At 48.2% G+C, this 16419-nt stretch overlaps 1 protein-coding gene across 2 annotated transcripts in view; it reads left to right on the plus strand.

Moving 5' to 3' along the window:
• Positions 1 to 16419, plus strand: part of SRGAP2 (SLIT-ROBO Rho GTPase activating protein 2) — a 69315-nt gene that overhangs the window by 32447 nt on the left and 20449 nt on the right. The window contains exons 4-10 of one of the 2 annotated variants that reach the window (XM_088526911.1): positions 3426 to 3488; positions 6149 to 6364; positions 6963 to 7091; positions 9632 to 9856; positions 9977 to 10078; positions 10905 to 11102; positions 14266 to 14350. In XM_088526911.1, coding sequence (XP_088383037.1) covers positions 3426 to 3488; positions 6149 to 6364; positions 6963 to 7091; positions 9632 to 9856; positions 9977 to 10078; positions 10905 to 11102; positions 14266 to 14350 — 1018 coding nt within the window. The remainder of the gene's footprint in view (positions 1 to 3425; positions 3489 to 6148; positions 6365 to 6962; positions 7092 to 9631; positions 9857 to 9976; positions 10079 to 10904; positions 11103 to 14265; positions 14351 to 16419) is intronic. The other variant, XM_088526912.1, reaches the window with a different exon arrangement.

A 16419-nucleotide genomic window follows, 5' to 3' on the forward strand; every position in this document is an offset into this window, starting at 1 on the left:
GGGTCCAGCAAGAGGAAAGGGTTTTCCGTGTCTGCTCGCAGCAAGGACACAGTCACCTTGCCTCTCCCCTGCCACTGTTAATTTAGCACAGAATTAGACAATGAGATGCCTGCTCGCTGCCTATCTGCATGCATTTATTCCACTTACACTTTTTTAAAAAGGCAAGAGAAATGGTCTAGTTGGAGAATCGTTTTCAAAGTGGGCAGGCTTGGATTCTGGTCCCATCCTGTTGCTGACCCACATAGTATCGTAGCTTGGATAAAATCTTTTATCCTGGTGTTTTATGCATTCCCCGGCAGCAGGTCCTGCTGGCTTCCTTGCTGCTAGGGACATCCTGCACAAAGTGACCCTTGGATGCTGCTTTTGAAGCCGCCCCGTCTTTCTATCCGATCTGCAACGATGGTGCTGAGCCTTGACATCCGGGGCGTGAACATCAGCAGCGTTCCGGAGCTCTCGTGTGCGTTATTCCCCCGAAATATTTTGAAGCTGAAGTCGCTCATGTTCCCTGGAATGCGGAACAGCCGCGCGAGGGCCGCAGCGGATCCCAAAAACATCTTGATCGAATTAGCGGGAGGCGGAGGGCCGGGTGGCGGTAACGAAGCGCGCGGTGAGCGGCAGCGCCCGGGCCCGCGGGCGCCCCGGCTGCAGCGACACCGTCGCGGTCCCGGTGCCGACCCGCGGGTACCGCGTTCCCAAGGGTCAAGCTCCAACCCGGGCCCGGTAACGGCCCAGATCAAGCAGCAAAATGAGCCCTGGGAACGGGGCCAAACGGCCGTTTGGGGGCCTCATTCTTGTGGCACCCTGATCTCTGCTACCTTTGTCTTAGTGCCGCAATCCGGCAGCTCCGGTCCTGCCGCGCGCTTGGGAACACGAGGGCTGGCCTGTTTTGACAGTTCTCTGTTTACATTTCTCCTTTTCTTCTCCAGCCTGAATGTGCATCTGAATATGCATTAGAGTATGCATTTTAATCTGCCCCTGCATAATTGATGCTTCAGCAGTTTGCACAGCCAAGGAGCAATTTTATGTGAGAAAAAAGCAGAAAGAGCCGGAGAAGGACGGGCCCGGCCCGGGCGGCTCGAGCAGCCAGGAGCCGCCGCTGCAAAGCGCTTCCCGAGGGAGAATTCCAGTGCTCGGGACATTCAGAGCAGCCCCGGCCGTCGGCCTCATCAGTCATCCCGGACAGGCAGCAAATCCTCGCGGCCGCTGTCACCGATGAGCAGCAGCTCCAGCTTCTCATTCCAGAGATGTGGAAGCTGCTGCTGCAGACGGCTCCGTGCAGCGGGAACCGGCAGCTTCGCTCCGAGCTGCTGTCGGAGGGGGATAATCTGTCCCCGGGGAACGGCATGGGGAGCGCGTGGGAGCCGTGCGTGGATCCCATGGCTCGGCCGTGGATCCCATGGCTCGTTCACACGTGGCCGTGGGTCCATTCCCACGAAAACGCAGGGAGAGGATCCGATGCAGGAGGCTCGTGGGGACACGCTCTGCCTCGGCGCTCGCTGCAGCCCCCGATGCTGTTCGGGAAGGGTTTAGTGGAGCCAGGGCGAGGGTTCGGGAAGGGTTTAGTGGAGCCAGGGCGAGGATTCAGGAAGGGTTTAGTGGAGCCAGGGCGAGGATTCGGGAAGGGTTTAGTGGAGCCAGGGCGAGGGTTCGGGAAGGGTTTAGCGGAGCCAGGGCGAGGGTTCGGGAAGGGTTTAGCGAAGCCAGGGTTGAGGGTTCGGGAAGGGTTTAGCGGAGCCAGGGTTGAGGGTTCGGGAAGGGTTTAGCGGAGCCAGGGTTGAGGGTTCGGGAAGGGTTTAGCGGAGCCGGGGCGAGGGTTCGGGAAGGGTTTAGCGGAGCAGGGATGAGGGTTTGGGAAGGGTTTAGCAGAGCCGGGTGCTGGCGCAGAGGCCGCGGGAGCTGCTCCCTGCGCAGCAAGGAGTGTCATTAAGCGCCTGCTGACTCTGCTCCTTGGTGCATCTGCGTTTCTCAGATTTTTCTCATGGAAACTCTTTAGAATATGAATCAGCTCCATCATGAAGCGCTGTCTCTAATCAAGGAAGATTAATAGTGCCATTGAACTCGCTAGGTGAGGAAGCTGCTTCCCCTCCTTTGCATAGGTTGGTCTGTGCAGAAACGCCTCTTCCAAGAGGCCTTTGCATGGAGAGGTGTCGGCCCTGGCCATTACAGACGTGACTCCGGCACCCTCAGAGTCTTTAATAGCAAAATGTACTTCTCATTCCCTATTTCTGTGTCCAGCTCAAGCCAAACGTTTGCCTCTTCATGCAGCACTTGTGTCCAATAGCAATCTAGAAACGCGCGCTCCCTGTCACATAGCAGGGCTTTTAAATAAGTAAATATATATATGTATTTTTAAATCTGACACTTGGCTGCAGGCGAGTTTGGGTCTTGACCACTTTTGACAACCCATCTCGCCTGTCTGCTGCTAATCCTTATTTCCCTTCCTTCTGCTCTTTCTTAGAGAAGGAAGCGGGTTCATGAGTCACATTGCCTTGGGTTGAAGCAGGCAGCTCGCTAACGCGCGCGTCCCCCGGGAGGAGCGATCTGTGTTGATAGAGTTAAATTGCATTGGAGCCTTTGTAGTTTAAAAATAGCTGATTGCTTTGTCTGCGGAGGTGAATCCCATATCTGAATTTGTAATTTGAATGCAAGGAGGAAGAGCTGCCTGCCGAACGCAATGTAAATCCCCCTCAGAGCGATTCTGCTCTTCGTTCTGGTGCTTCTGTAGCTGCGGTGAGGAAATTCCTGAGCAAAAGAACATTTGCAAGAGGATGCTGGAGGTTGGAGCAGTGCGAGGAGCGACCTTGCTTCCGTTTTGTCCTCTGCAAACTGCCTTTGCCTCCCTGTCTTTGAAAAGGGCGGGCCAAAACGCCGTGCAGTGGCACTTGCATGATTAGAGTTATTTATTGTTATTTATTGGGGCCGAACCTGTGGCCCAACACAGCCCTTGTGAAGGAGCTGCCTTCTCGTGCCAGCATCACTGAGCCCCTCTCGCTGGGTTTCTATAGCAGAATGGAAGTGTTGCCTGTTGTTTGCGATACAGCCTTAAATAAAGGAAACCCTTTACTATGACTGAGGGCCCTTCCATATACTGCTATATGCCAAGCTGTCATAGGCAGACACTAAGATTGCTACATACGAGGCTGGAGAATCTACTTGTTTCTAAAGCTGAAAATCCGTTTGCTGGAAGTTCTCCTGTCTCCAACTCTCAGGCCTGCTTGGCCGTGTGCGTATAACATTTCAGTTTATTAATATCCTTCATGCAATTTGACCATAAAGTGGCTGTTGGCTGAGCAGTTACTGGATTTGTTAGCGTAAATAACAGGGCTTGATGAAGTCTAGCTTATTTGTAGATGTGGAGCAGGCCGACTTCCTTCGCCTCTTCCCCGTCTTCCCCAATTAACTTTCATTTCTCTGTTTCGTTGCAGAGTAAGGAAGTGGGACTGCAGCTCCAGGAGGACTTGATGAAGGTCCTGAACGAGCTCTACACGGTAACTCCGGCTTCTTGGCTTCCTTTCACACGCAAGGAAGGGTGTTTGACGTCTCCCAGCCTGCTCTCACAGCAGAGACGAAGCACTAAGGCTGATAAATGTCTGCAGCCCTTGTGATTCGAGGCAGTTTGTGTTCACCAGTCTATACAGTAGTATAAATCTCGCCATTTCACTCCATCTTAATGTTCTGTTTCAGTTCTGTAAGTGTTGGCTCCTCTTCCCAAATATCTCAGGTTTAGATGTTCTTCCTACTAGCTGCAGTGTTAAAAAAAAATAAAGAGAAAAAAGGAGGAAAATAAAGGAGATATTTAGAAATATTTCCAAATGCACTAGTAAGAAATCAGTCGGGTTAATGAATGATGGAATCAGATAAGCTCAGTGGTTTTGTGTGGTCCCCTTCTGGAAATGAGCGTATAAAAGCAAGCATGCAACTTCAGCGGGGAGGAAAAACCCTCCGTGTTTATTTGTTCCTCTGCTCTTCCAGCAAAACAGTTCCCTTTAGAGTAATAGGCTTCCATCTGCGCTTTCCGCTCCCAGCCTGGCCATTGGAGCACCAAGGAAGAGGCATTGCCTCGGGAAGAGCAGAATGTGGTCGTTAAGGTTCATCCGCTGCTTGGGGAGTTTTCTTCTCGCACAGATGAATGGAAGAGCCCGCTGTTTGGCTGTTTCTTTTCCCCTCAGCAGCTGCTGGTGAATTGGTTCTGCTCTAAAAGCAGCACCACGGCATGGTTTTCCGTGGCTTTGTTGCTCAAAATGACTTGTCTTTCCTCCTTTCTTAATGATGCACCGGCTCATTGCACTAAGGGACAACTTCTTCATTCCTTGAAGACGATGTCTCTGAGTCCATGTTGGCGTTGGGAGGCAGTCAGGTATCGAGAGCATTGGAGAGGCTTCCCTGGAATTAGAATCTTTTAGGAAAAAAAGGGAGCTCGAGGGGAGGAAAATCTCCAGTGTTCCTGCTGCTGCGATAGCTGCCTTGGAATCTCCACTACTCCCCTTTTCTCCTGGAAAAGCAGAGAATTCACTTTAAAATGAAGGTGGCTCATCAGATTTGCTACTGTAGAAATTATATATTTTTCTCTTTTTTTCCTTTTGAGGATGCCGTTTATTTCAGCAGTGTTTCCTTCTTCCTGAAGGAATCTTCCTTACTCTTTTTCGAGTAAAGGATGGACAGTATCCCTGTTTCCAGCGTAGATGGGCGTCCGTGAAAACGGGCCCGTTCTTAAGTTCCCCTCCATCGATCCGGTGCGGAGCCCTTTCCCCTGGATTGTCCCTTTTGTCCCGAATTGTCCCAAGTCCTTGACTTGGCCGCTGACCCCGGCAGCCTCCAGTGAGTCAACAGCAGCCCCGCTGCCAAGCAGGGAGCAGGCGGCGCTTGTGGTTGCCAATGTGGCATTGCCAGCAGGGTGAAGTCATTAAAATCAGGATTTTTTCCCTTTTTTTTCCTGCTTCTCTTGCTTTCTGCCTGCTCCTCTTTCAGCGATAGAGGAAAAGAAGCTCCTTTGCCTCCATTATTATAAATACCTGCTCTATAGTCTGAGCAGTGGCTGTGTCTGCAAGCGTGTGTGTAAATTATTCAGAAAGTCTTTAAGGGTGGCTGCGTTCGCCTGCTCTTTCACCATTAAATACAAATTCTGTTCCTATCCGTGCTTCAGCAAAACCCTGTTGCACCTCAGACTAAGATGAAATAGGGATAAGCACATTTGTATGCTTTTGGGATAATATTTATAAAAAATATGTGCTGTAATCCGTGTAGCACAAGTTCCTGCTTGAGCCTTCAGAAAGAACCACCTTCATTTATTGATATTCATGTTACATAAGGCAATCAAAAGTGCTTTTTCATGTCAAATTTGATTTAAAGGAATTGAGCATGAGTTACTTATGAAGCTGTTATGATCAAACTATTGATTTGTGTATAGTTGCTTGAGACTTGTAATATTTAAATGCCTCATGTAGCTAGAAACAAGGCTGAGAGACATTCAGAAATTGTACCTGGTCATGAAAACCAGTCATTTTTCCAACTTTGACAACTAATGTTCTCTGAATAATAAGAAGGCAAGATATAATTGCTCTGTTTTTTTGATTTCTCTTTTTTTCTTTTTTTTTCAGTTCCTCCATTGGAGTGTACAGGAAGGCGTGTGCCAAAATTAAACAAAGCAGCAGCTGTAAATTAATCTGCTTTGATTTCAAATTCATTTTGGGAGCCGCGCTTTCATTCGGGCGTCTTCTGGCACGCTGTTTTGTGATGGGATGTTTTCCTGGGTATTTTGCCAGTTTAGACATTTCTGACTCCCAGCAGACAAACAGATCTGACTTGCTGGTCCCCGTCCAAGTGCCTTTGTTTACTTCATGTGATATCTTGCATTTCATACAAACCTACTGTCAAGAGTTACGTTCAAGTAACTTATTTTTTCAGAGTGCATTGGCCGAATCCAAACAATGTCCCAGTAAAGCGTTGTAGCACGTGACTTTTTTGTAGGATTTTTTTCCTCCTCTTAACTTCTGAGCTTTGCAGGTGTGTGTGTAATGTTCTGCCCCGAGACTCGGTCATGCACATGACAGTGTAAAGCAAAGTTTCTGCGTGCTTGGCTTGCCAGGTAGATAAACCTGTTTCCTTCTCTGCCCTGTTACACTTTGTGACTGTTGTGCATCTTGCTCAGGTTATGAAAACCTACCATATGTACAACGCAGACAGCATCAGCGCCCAGAGCAAGCTGAAAGAGGCAGAGAAGCAGGAGGAAAAGCAGATTGGGAAGTCGGTGAAACAAGAGGACAAGCAGACCCCACGCTCCCCCGACTCCACGGCCAACGTCAAGTTTGAAGAAAAACACGTTCGACGAAGCTCCGTCAAGAAAATAGAGAAAATGAAGGAGAAGGTACTGGTAGCACGAGGATGCACACAGATGGGAACACCTCGCTTGAAAGATCAGGACAAGTTTTAGATAAGCAGCCTTAAATTAGAGTCTAGGGCCAACACAACCAGATGAGCGAAGGGCAGAGCTGGTGTTGACTTTGGGCTACGTGGTCATGTTGAGCTTTGGGACTTACTAATGTGGCTGGGCTCAGATCTGTGCTGTGATCTAGGGTGGATTTGTGCAAGTTTCAGTGGCAAGCAGTGCTTAGAGTTGCCGTTCAAGGTGTGGAGGTAACTGAAATTACATCTTATTTATAAGTCACCTTACAATCTCATAAACCCACCTTGTTCCTCGTTCTTCCCTTACTCTTTGCCAATACCATAGTCAGGGTCCTCAGAGAGGACTAAAACTGCCTAGTACAGTAATATTTAAACCCTTCTAGGTAATTAATCTAAGCTTTAAGCCCTTGAATCCTGATAAAACCAGGATCCAGCTGAACTAAACAAATTATACGGTCAGGGTGAGAATTGTTCAGAACACTGCTTAGTGTTACTAAGAATGCTACTACTCCTTCCACAGCTCTTTTTAAAATAAATCCTGTCTTTGGTTTCTCTTTCAGCGCCAAGCTAAGTACACAGAGAATAGACTGAAGGCAATTAAGGCAAGAAACGAATATCTGCTGGCTCTGGAAGCCACCAACGCATCTGTATTCAAGTATTACATTCATGACCTGTCTGATCTCATTGATGTAAGTTCTGCTGCTTGGGTGACTGCAGTGAATATCGTTGTCATTAACCCTCACGTGCGCCTCTCCCTCAACGTGTCCTGTACACCCAGCCACGTCCTCCACCGCCGCAGCCTCGTGGTGCTTGATGGGCAGTTCAGGCAGGAGCAGTTGGCCTGATGATCAGGCATTAAGTTGTTAGGGGAGCTTTTCTTCGCTGGCTTCTGGAGCCTGTTACACGATAAACCTGGCACTGAAACGCCTAGAAGAAATTGCTTAGTTAAAGCAAAGCACAGTTCTTGTATCCCTATTTGACATTTTCTATTCACTCTTTTAAGCAAAGCCTCAAGATTATAATTCAGCATGTTTTTGACAAGAAAAATGATCCTGTAAAGCAGGATGCCAGTTGGTAAAAGAAATCAAGGACAGAAGCATTTTCCAACACAGCTTTTAACTTGCCTTGAAAAATTCCATACTTTTCAAGGTTAATGCTTCTCATAGTGTATTTCAGGAGGGGAATAAATCTCTCTGCTTCTTGGGCTGTCTGTTGTCTAACACCCCCACCCACTAGGTCTGCTGGAGCTTGATGCTTTTCTTTCTTGTGGCCCTGGGACTGCTTTGCAGACCAATGGGGAAAGGTGTCAGAAGAAGTGGCAAAAGCAAAAGAAACTGCTGCTGGCCACTCCCTGGACAAAGAAACAAGCAGATTTTTCACCATTTCCCAATTCACTCCTTGCAAAATTGCAATACTGAAGAGATGTGTTTCTTCTATACTTGCTGCCTCTTTAGGAGACCTTTCTTTCTGGGTAACATTTGTTAAACTTGAATTATGGCATTTGAAAACAGAGGGCTCTTCTCTTCTTGAACCTTCTCTCTGAGCCTATTAAACCACTGTCTGGCAAAGGGTTAATCAGCTGTCATCTTGGGAAGTGAATTTGAATGAGTTATCATTAAATTCTTATAAAAAATTGATTTCCTTGGAGAACGATTCCATCAAACATTTATATAACCCAGAAAAGGGATGGCAAGACTGATACTTCTATACATGCAGTGTGCTGGACTCTTAAAAATATTAAAGTAGGGGAGTGGGCTGAAAAATGTTTCCTATCACCGGCTTCAATAAAATAAGCTGGCAAAGTGTTTTTTCAGCTTTAATGTAGTCCTGCTGCCTAATGAAGTGGGCTATAAAATATTTAGTCCCACTGGCCTTTCCAGCCCCATCACAAACCCCTCTTGGGCCGCTGGTGCTTTGCCGTGTGGATGCAGGTGACGGTGACCGTGTCACCCTGTTTGAGTGGGCAAAAGCATCGCTTGGGAGGGGAAAACGAGTGGCTGCTTCTATTAAATCTTCCTGACTGCAGTGCTGGCTGCGCTGGTGGCCCAGCTCGGCCTGGCTGTCCCCAAATAGCTGCAGGGCAGGAACTGCCACGTGCACAGGAGCAGGAGCTGTGATCCAAGGCCGTCCCGCACGTGCAAGTTCCCAATCAAGCATCTTTTGTTTCTCGCTTGTGTTTTTGTGCTCTCTGATTGAATGCAACGTCCTTTTCATTCCCTGCCTGCGGTCTCAGCAGCAACTGCAGCTCCTTTCCAAGGCTCCCCACCTGCCACAGCTTGTTGGCACCGGAGCCGGCACGCGGCAGCAGGGATGCTGCGGAAGCGGGAACGGTCCCCTAGTCACCCAGGCCCCCTCCATCTCCATCATGGGTTTTTTTTTCCTCCGTTTACTCACAATGACAGTGATGAGACCCAAATGATGGCTGAGGAGGAGATTTCATGTGATCTTTTTTGCTTACAGAGCAGCATAGCAATCAAGCAGATGGTCTCTTTCTTTCTTTTTGGATAGTCTCCTAGCATATGTAATCTTGCTTGTAATTCCAAGAAGGTGGGCTCCTTTCTCGCTCGGTTTATTAGATGTCTGAAAAAAAAATCGGTCTGTTTCTGATCAGCTAAAGAAAAGCCCTTTTCTCCCTTATGAAACATTAGGACTTGGCCGTGCGGCGCGGTGGAGGTGAAGCCGCTTGGTCGTCTGCCAGTGACATCATCCTCGTGTCAGCGAGAGCCAGGAAATTCTTGACCTTGACCACCTTGTGCTTGGAAGGTTTTTTTGCTCTTCTGTTTCACCCTAGTGGTGATGTCATCTCAACCCAGCACTGCTTGCTTTTTGGATTACTCCCTTCCTTCTGTTGGTGACTGTTCAGGTCGTGTTCGTGCTGCCAGCGGCGTGCCGGATGAAGCAGTTTTTCTGTAGCTTGGATGGAATAGTGGTAGCTGCAGATTAACCTTTGCAGGTGATGCCGATGCTGTGGTTTGTTTCTCACGAGAGTACTTCAGTGCTTTGTCTTTCTTTTAGTTGGAATAATTTAGAACTTTTTTTATTTAAGGTTTTCATAGACTGGGTTCTGTTTACAGCGAAGACAGCTAGTCCAGATATCTCTGTGGTCAATCAGAGACCATTGTGGTACCTAGAAAATGGTGAAGTATCCCTTACTTACAGCCTCAGAAATTCTAATTTCACTTTCAGAGTTTCTTCTCTTATTCATATGGAATTGTGTGGCTTTTTCCAGCAGTGCTGTGACCTGGGATACCACGCTAGCCTCAACAGAGCACTCAGGACGTTCTTGTCAGCTGAGCTGAACCTGGAACAGTCGAAGCACGAGGGTCTGGATGCCATTGAGAATGCCGTGGAGAACCTGGACGCCAACAGCGATAAGCAGCGGCTCATGGAGATGTACAACAACGTCTTCTGCCCGCCCATGAAGTTCGAGTTTCAGCCCCATATGGGTGACATGGTCAGTTCACATCCTGCCTCTAGCTCCACAAACGCTCATTCTTCCATTTAGTTACATTTATACAGTTTAGAGTCTGTGTTTTTCCCTAGTACTCTAAAAATGCTGCATCTTCTCTTGCAGGAGTCGCAGCTATGTGCCCAGCAACCAGTCCAGAGTGAACTAGTGCAGAGGTGCCAGCAGCTGCAGTCCAGGTTGTCTACGCTGAAGATAGAGAATGAGGAGGTGAGCCCCCCAAAGCCAGCGCTTCCTGCTGCTTGCAAAGCCAGGAGGGCACTGCGAAAAATGCAGTTGCTGTGATCCTATTTCATGATGGTTTGCAGTAAAATGCAGGAAGAAGCATCTACGGCTGGAAACATCCTGGTCCAATGCAACTTAAAAAAAAAAAAAAAATCCTTTTTCCAACCCTAAATTGATAGCGCTGACCATATTTCAAATAGCTGAATCTGAATATCTAAAAAAAAAGCAGTGTTTTGAAGTTAAGACGCTGAATTCTGATAACATAAGGTAAGAGCTAGCTTTTGGTTCATCAGTCATCTAGGATGAGAGCACTCGATGAATGGCATTTGTCTGGGAACAGATCAAAATATCTGATCTGCAGTTCTATATTCAGGAATTTTTAATTTCTTCTGGGGAAAAAATGGCAATCCCTTTAAATACCCAGAGTTTTGATCTTGACCTTCAGGAAAAATTTACAGCACAGAGAAGCGCTGTTTTTAATCAGACCTTTGTTTGATGCCCTCCCGATGTACTTGCAGCAGATGAGCAGCTCTTTTCCCCCCAGCTCTCTGCTTGGAGGTTCAATCCTCCTATTTCTCACCCCAGCCCGTTGATTCCAGCCATGTTGGTGCTGCCTCGGGCTCCAGCCTCTCTGCTGCCAGGGCCTGTGGTCTGTTAAGTAGCAGAGCTTGCACCCTAGTTATGGCCCACAGATCACCAAACCAGTGATCTCTGTTCATTTAGTGAAATGCTCTGAGGTCCTCATTGCTTCTCTTTTCACCTACAAGATATTATCTTCACTCTTAATAAAACGCTCATTCCTGCTGGCCAGGTTAAGAAGACTATGGAAGCCACGCTCCAGACGATCCAGGATATCGTCACGATAGAGGACTTCGATGTCTCCGACTGTTTCCAGTACAGCAACTCGATGGAGTCCGTTAAATCCACCGTCTCCGAAACGTTCATGAGCAAACCGAGCATCGCCAAGAGACGGGCCAACCAGCAGGAGACAGAGCAGTTCTACTTCACGGTGAGCCGCTGAATTCAGCGTGTTCAGAGCAATTCAAGGCTTTGGGGAACTCTCTACCTATATTTGTAGCATTGTTAGCGTTATTTTTACAAGGAAGTACAAAACCTTGTTGTCATCTTACAGAAATGGACCTGTAGTTGATTCTGGGCAAGCAGAGGTAGAATAATGCTTTTAAAAACAGGTGCTTTGGATTCTTTTAAATATATTGAGATGCCTTTGTCTGATAAAAGCTTTGTGCATAAGCTGAGTAAAATGTGTTTTTTTTTTTTTTCTTTTTTTCCTCTTCTTATTTCTTTCCTAACAAAGGAATTGTCTGGGAAAAACTTACCAACTTGTAAATGTAGAATTTTGAAAAAGAATACAGGCTGAAAGAGCATTTATTTATTTTTGTTACCCTCTTCCAACTTCGGAAGTTCAAATAAGCTTTTAATAGAACTGATGCAATTTCACAAGGTGTACAAGATTTACAAGATGCTAAGAGCTTTCTGTAATGACTTTGATACCAGAATACATGGGTGTTTCTTTTTCCTTTAAATCTGTTTTATGCTGAGCTGTTGAATTCTCTTCTATTTAATTTTTTTTTTCAAAATTATACAAAAAATATTACTACTTATCCTCACTACTTTCTGTCATTCCCTTGGGCATTTTTGCTATACTTACTGTCCTTTAAGGTCCTGCTCCAAGAATGGTGTCACTTGTTAAAATAGTGAATTTCTGTGCAAATTGCACTGGCGGATGGGATGGGTTTTGTCAGGGCTGGCCTTATTATAGGCTTATCGGTGAGTTTATCATTTCCCTGGACAAGTGCTTAAAAAGCTTAAAATAACCCATTAAATTAAAAAGCCTTCTTAGAAGGTGATGCTGGCTATCAAGAAAAGTGGGCAGGGAAACGGATTCAATTAAGAAGGGATTAACCAGCCTGCCTATGATTATGGAAGTAGAAAAATGGTTTTTTAATTGGACTGTAAGCGTTCTCTCCCTGGAGAAGGACTATTCCGTGTTCCCGTGCGCGCGGAGGAGCCGCAGCCCGCGCTGGACTTGGGTGCAGCAGTTTTCCCATTCCACAGGGCTCCCATGCAGCCAGGCGGGAAGCCGCTGTCCCCCCGGGCAGAGGGGCTATTTGTCACGTCAAACCCGCCCGGATGAAATAACTATCAGCACGACAACGCTGATATACGAGGGGCTTCTCTAAGCAGCCTAATCGCATACGTGATTGATCTGCGATTGGGCAGAGCCATAAATATCTTTTATAGGAATTTCAAGCTTGGAATCTACAAGGAGCAGTTATCTCCGTGCCTGAGGAAGGCGGTCGGTGGGTGCTAATGAGGATGAGGAGGGAGCTGCACGGCAGCGCGGGCGGGAGAGAGTCCGATCCCCTCGTGCCCGTTGCAGGCTGGGCGTGCAGAGGGATGGGAAGTGAAGGAGCGGTGCTTGCTTGAGGAAAATAATCCCTCGTGGCGCGGAGCAGAGGTTGGGAGTTGCAGGTGCTGTGCTGGTGGCTGGCAGGCCTCTTAGGTAAGCACAGGGAAGCTGATGTGGGGCTTTAATTTAAGGAGAGCTGGTTACGGTGTCCGTATCCTGGCAGGATTCCTCCCTCCGCTGGAGGTGTATCCTGGCCTGTTTGCACCAGTCATAGAATCACAGAATGCTTAAGGTTGGAAGGGACCTCTCAAGGTCATCTAGTCCAACCCCCTGCACACGCAGGGTCACCTAGAGCACGTGGCACAGGGCTGCGTCCAAGCGGGTTTTGAAGATCTCCAGAGAAGGAGACTCCACAACCTCTCTGGGCAGCCTGTTCCAGTGCTCTGGCACCCTCACTGGGAAGAAATTTTTCCTTAAGTTCCTGTGGAACTTTTGGTGCTTCAATTTGTGGCCGTTTCCTCTAGTTCTGTCGGTGGCCACCACTGAAAAGAGGCCGCCCCCATCCTCCTCACTGCCTCCCTTGAGGTACTTCTAGACACTGCTCAGGTCCCCTCTCAGCCTTCTCTTCTCCAGCTGAACAGGCCCAGCTCCCTCAGCCTCTCCTCACAGGGCAGATGTTCCAGGCCCCAAAGACGCTTCTTCAAAGGAAGCTGCCCCAAGGCAGGGAGACGGGAGCTCGTTTACGTTTCCTCGCATCGGGCATCGCACAGCAGCAGATCCTCACTGATTTACGGTGTGAAATTGTGTGATTTAGGTGTCCTTGGTGCCCGGCCGCAGGTAGTGCAGCCCCAACTGGGATGGAGGCCGCGTGTTCAATGCAGAGGGGGCCACATCTGTCTGGGAAGGGGGGCCCTTCCTTTCGGAACGCGGGGGCCATTGGGATGTAGACGGAGCGCAAGAAGGACCGAGCTCAACGTTAGCGTCTGCTTCAAAGGGAGGTGTGTGTCTCTCCCAGATCAAGTTGATTTGCAGATCTTTAAGCTTCTGTTTGAGCTATTTTGAGATGAGCCATGTAGCGCTGTCTGCCTGCTCTTGGTTTCGAGACAGGCAGCTCAGCATCTTCCAGACTCACATCTATCCTCATATTCCCTCTTCAACTTCTCTGGTTATTTTGGCAATGTACACTCTGTTTTATTTATTTATTTATTTATTTTTCTGCTAAACATTTGATGCAAAAACGTAACTGCTTTAGGAAAAACACGTAAGTGGGAATTGGAAAACAGGTTGGATAGGGAAATACTAAAAAAAAAAACAAAAAAAAGGCCTCAGTGCAGCCACGTTGGCTGCAGAGGCCTCCGGCAGGGCCCTGCCGCGCGCCAGGACGAGCAGCCCCGCGCTGAGGTGCAAAGTAGGAGATGAAGGAAGTGCGAAAACCAGCATTTGCAGAGCCGGGAAAAATCCGAACCAGGTGGGAGAAGTGGTTATATAACCACGGGTGTGCTGCCCGTCCGGCGCGGAGGCAGCACCGTCCAGCGGCGCTGGACGAGGCGAGTGGGGTGAGAGAGGCCAAGTGAGAGGAGAGCCGCAGCAGCAGCCTCGCAGTTTGCCCAAATGGCCCCTCCAGCAGCGCTGGGCGGCACAAGGGGCAGCCCCAGGGGGTCCCTGTGGATCCTTTGCAGCCCTGTGCAGCGCGGGTGACTCGGTGCCACCTCGGCCTCGTGCTCAGCGCCCCGCGGGACGAGGAGGCAGCAGAAACCAGAGCTTGTCCCCCGCTCACGTCGCTTTCTTTCCACCTCCCCAGAAAATGAAAGAGTACCTGGAAGGCAGGAACCTGATAACGAAGCTCCAAGCCAAGCACGACCTGCTGCAGAAGACCTTGGGAGAAAGTGAGTGTGGCCCCGCGCGCCCCTGTGGAATTAGCTGACGGAGCAGGATGCTCCTGGATTACTGACGCTGCCTGGATGCGTTCATGTTTTATGAATTTATTTTGACCTGTGTGCTGCAGAAGCCAAATGACCTACATGGCTGCTTGAATAATGATGAAAGGCAAATGCTTAATGAGTCACTAATGTGCCTCGCTTATTTGTTTAAATGAAGCATGTGCCCCCCGCGCGCGGCAGAGCCCGTGAGTGGCAGCTCCCTGACGAGCTGGGGAGCGGCGCCTCGTTAGGCTGCTCCCCAGGTTCATTTGCATGGTCGATTAGTGCTCCTGACCCCAGTGCAGACCAAGCCCGGGCGTGTGAGCACAGCACAAGCAAATTGCAGAGCGGGGAAAATACGGGGCCCATCCGCAGGCCACAGGCAGCAGCCACAACCCCCGGCACCTTCACTATTGGGGTGCCAACAAAGAGGGGCTTCCTTCCCTCGTGGCACGGGCACATCCTGCTGCCCAAACACCCCTCTTCAACAGCGCATCCAAATTTCCATAGAAACCTGCTCGCCCGGTGTTTGTGGAGATGGTTTAACAGTGTAAATGTCGGGTCGGAAAATGGCTCCGCTCCTCCCCGGGTTTGTATCCTGCAGCAGGGCTGCTTCTTATTTCCTTTAGTAACTAAACTGGACTCCCCACAGTTTATGGTGCTTTCCGAATGAAAACTTAAACAGCATGTGGCCTTTGAAGTGCTTTGCTTTCAGGTTAAAAATGTTTTATAAAAATAAAATAGTTATTGCTACAGTAATTAAGAGTTGCATGTTTATCGGACTCGAGGCACTAGCAGATAGGAGGAGCAGCCTGACCCAATCTTTAGTCTTTAGGGTTTGTTCTCTTTTGGGCTGCCCTGTGACAAGGGTGGGTGAAGTCAAAGCCCTTAGGGTGCTTTTCTTCTGCCTCTGAATATCTCCCAGTGACACCCGTGCTGCCCTGTGACTAATCACATTCCTGGATCGGAGCTGACCTCTGCATACCGAGACCTAGTTCCTCTTAACCTGCCTGCCCTTTGAGCCGATCTCAAGCTGTGGTGGGGCAAAAGAGAAGGAAATTTAATGCAATTTCCGTATTACTATGCAGATTTAAAGGGTTTTTTTTTCTTTTTTTTTTGTGCTCACTTTGCAATAGCAGAGCTTTCTCGGCCCTTCTTGTGAAGGGATCCAGTGTGTGCCAGGGTAAGCTCCAAAAATGTTCGAAAAAAAGATCACTCCTGTCAGCAGGGAGCTGAGGCAGTGAGGTACAGTTTTAAGTTAAATTAATGGTACAAAACCGGGTTCACTTCTAGTCCTATTCATAAAATGTCACTTAAGTGGGATATGGGCAAATAAAAACCCTTTCAGGAGTCCCAGAAATATTTTTAGAAGTTTAATTGAAAAAAGATACCTACAGCTGCCTATGTTCAGGCCCAGGAAACCTCAGGTTTTTGTTACAATTTTTATTCTTTGCTCTTTCCTTAGGTGGCATTTATTAGATCTCTTGCAAATTACCTTAATCTAAAGAGGATGATTTCTAGTAATAAAAATAACAGCAAGTCTTCCTATCTACAAGCAATTATGTCCCTGCCTACTGTACACATTTGTCACTGTAATGTAGGAGCCCCTTGATCTTGCCACAGTCATGTAATTTATATATATGAATATTCCATGATGGAGGTGAGACAGATGGTTGGAAATTCTGCCTTAGAATAACATTTTCATGCAAATCATGCACTGTTTCGGCTTTACGGGGGGCGAGGAAAGCGGCTCTCAAGATGTGCTAAACTAATTCTCAGCCATCAGCAATTAGACATTTCCCTGCTTCATTCCTCCATCTCCCCGGGAGCAGGAAGATGCTGGAGGGAGGATGGGTTTCCAGCTGGTGTAAATCCGTGGGGTTTCGCTGGGAATGATGTGTTCCAGCCAAAGATGTGGCCTGTGCCATTCCCAAGGGCACACGCCAGTGTTCCATCCTCCTCACGCCTTGTGCTGTTCTCCAATGATGCCTGTGTTGATGGTAGCCGCTAGCTTGGCTGCATCCTTGCAAAGTCGG

Source organism: Tinamus guttatus, unplaced genomic scaffold (genome assembly GCF_059628265.1).
Source record: "Tinamus guttatus ecotype Peru unplaced genomic scaffold, ASM5962826v1 Tinamus_guttatus_pri_ptg000259l, whole genome shotgun sequence".
Taxonomy (NCBI): Eukaryota; Metazoa; Chordata; class Aves; order Tinamiformes; family Tinamidae; genus Tinamus; species Tinamus guttatus.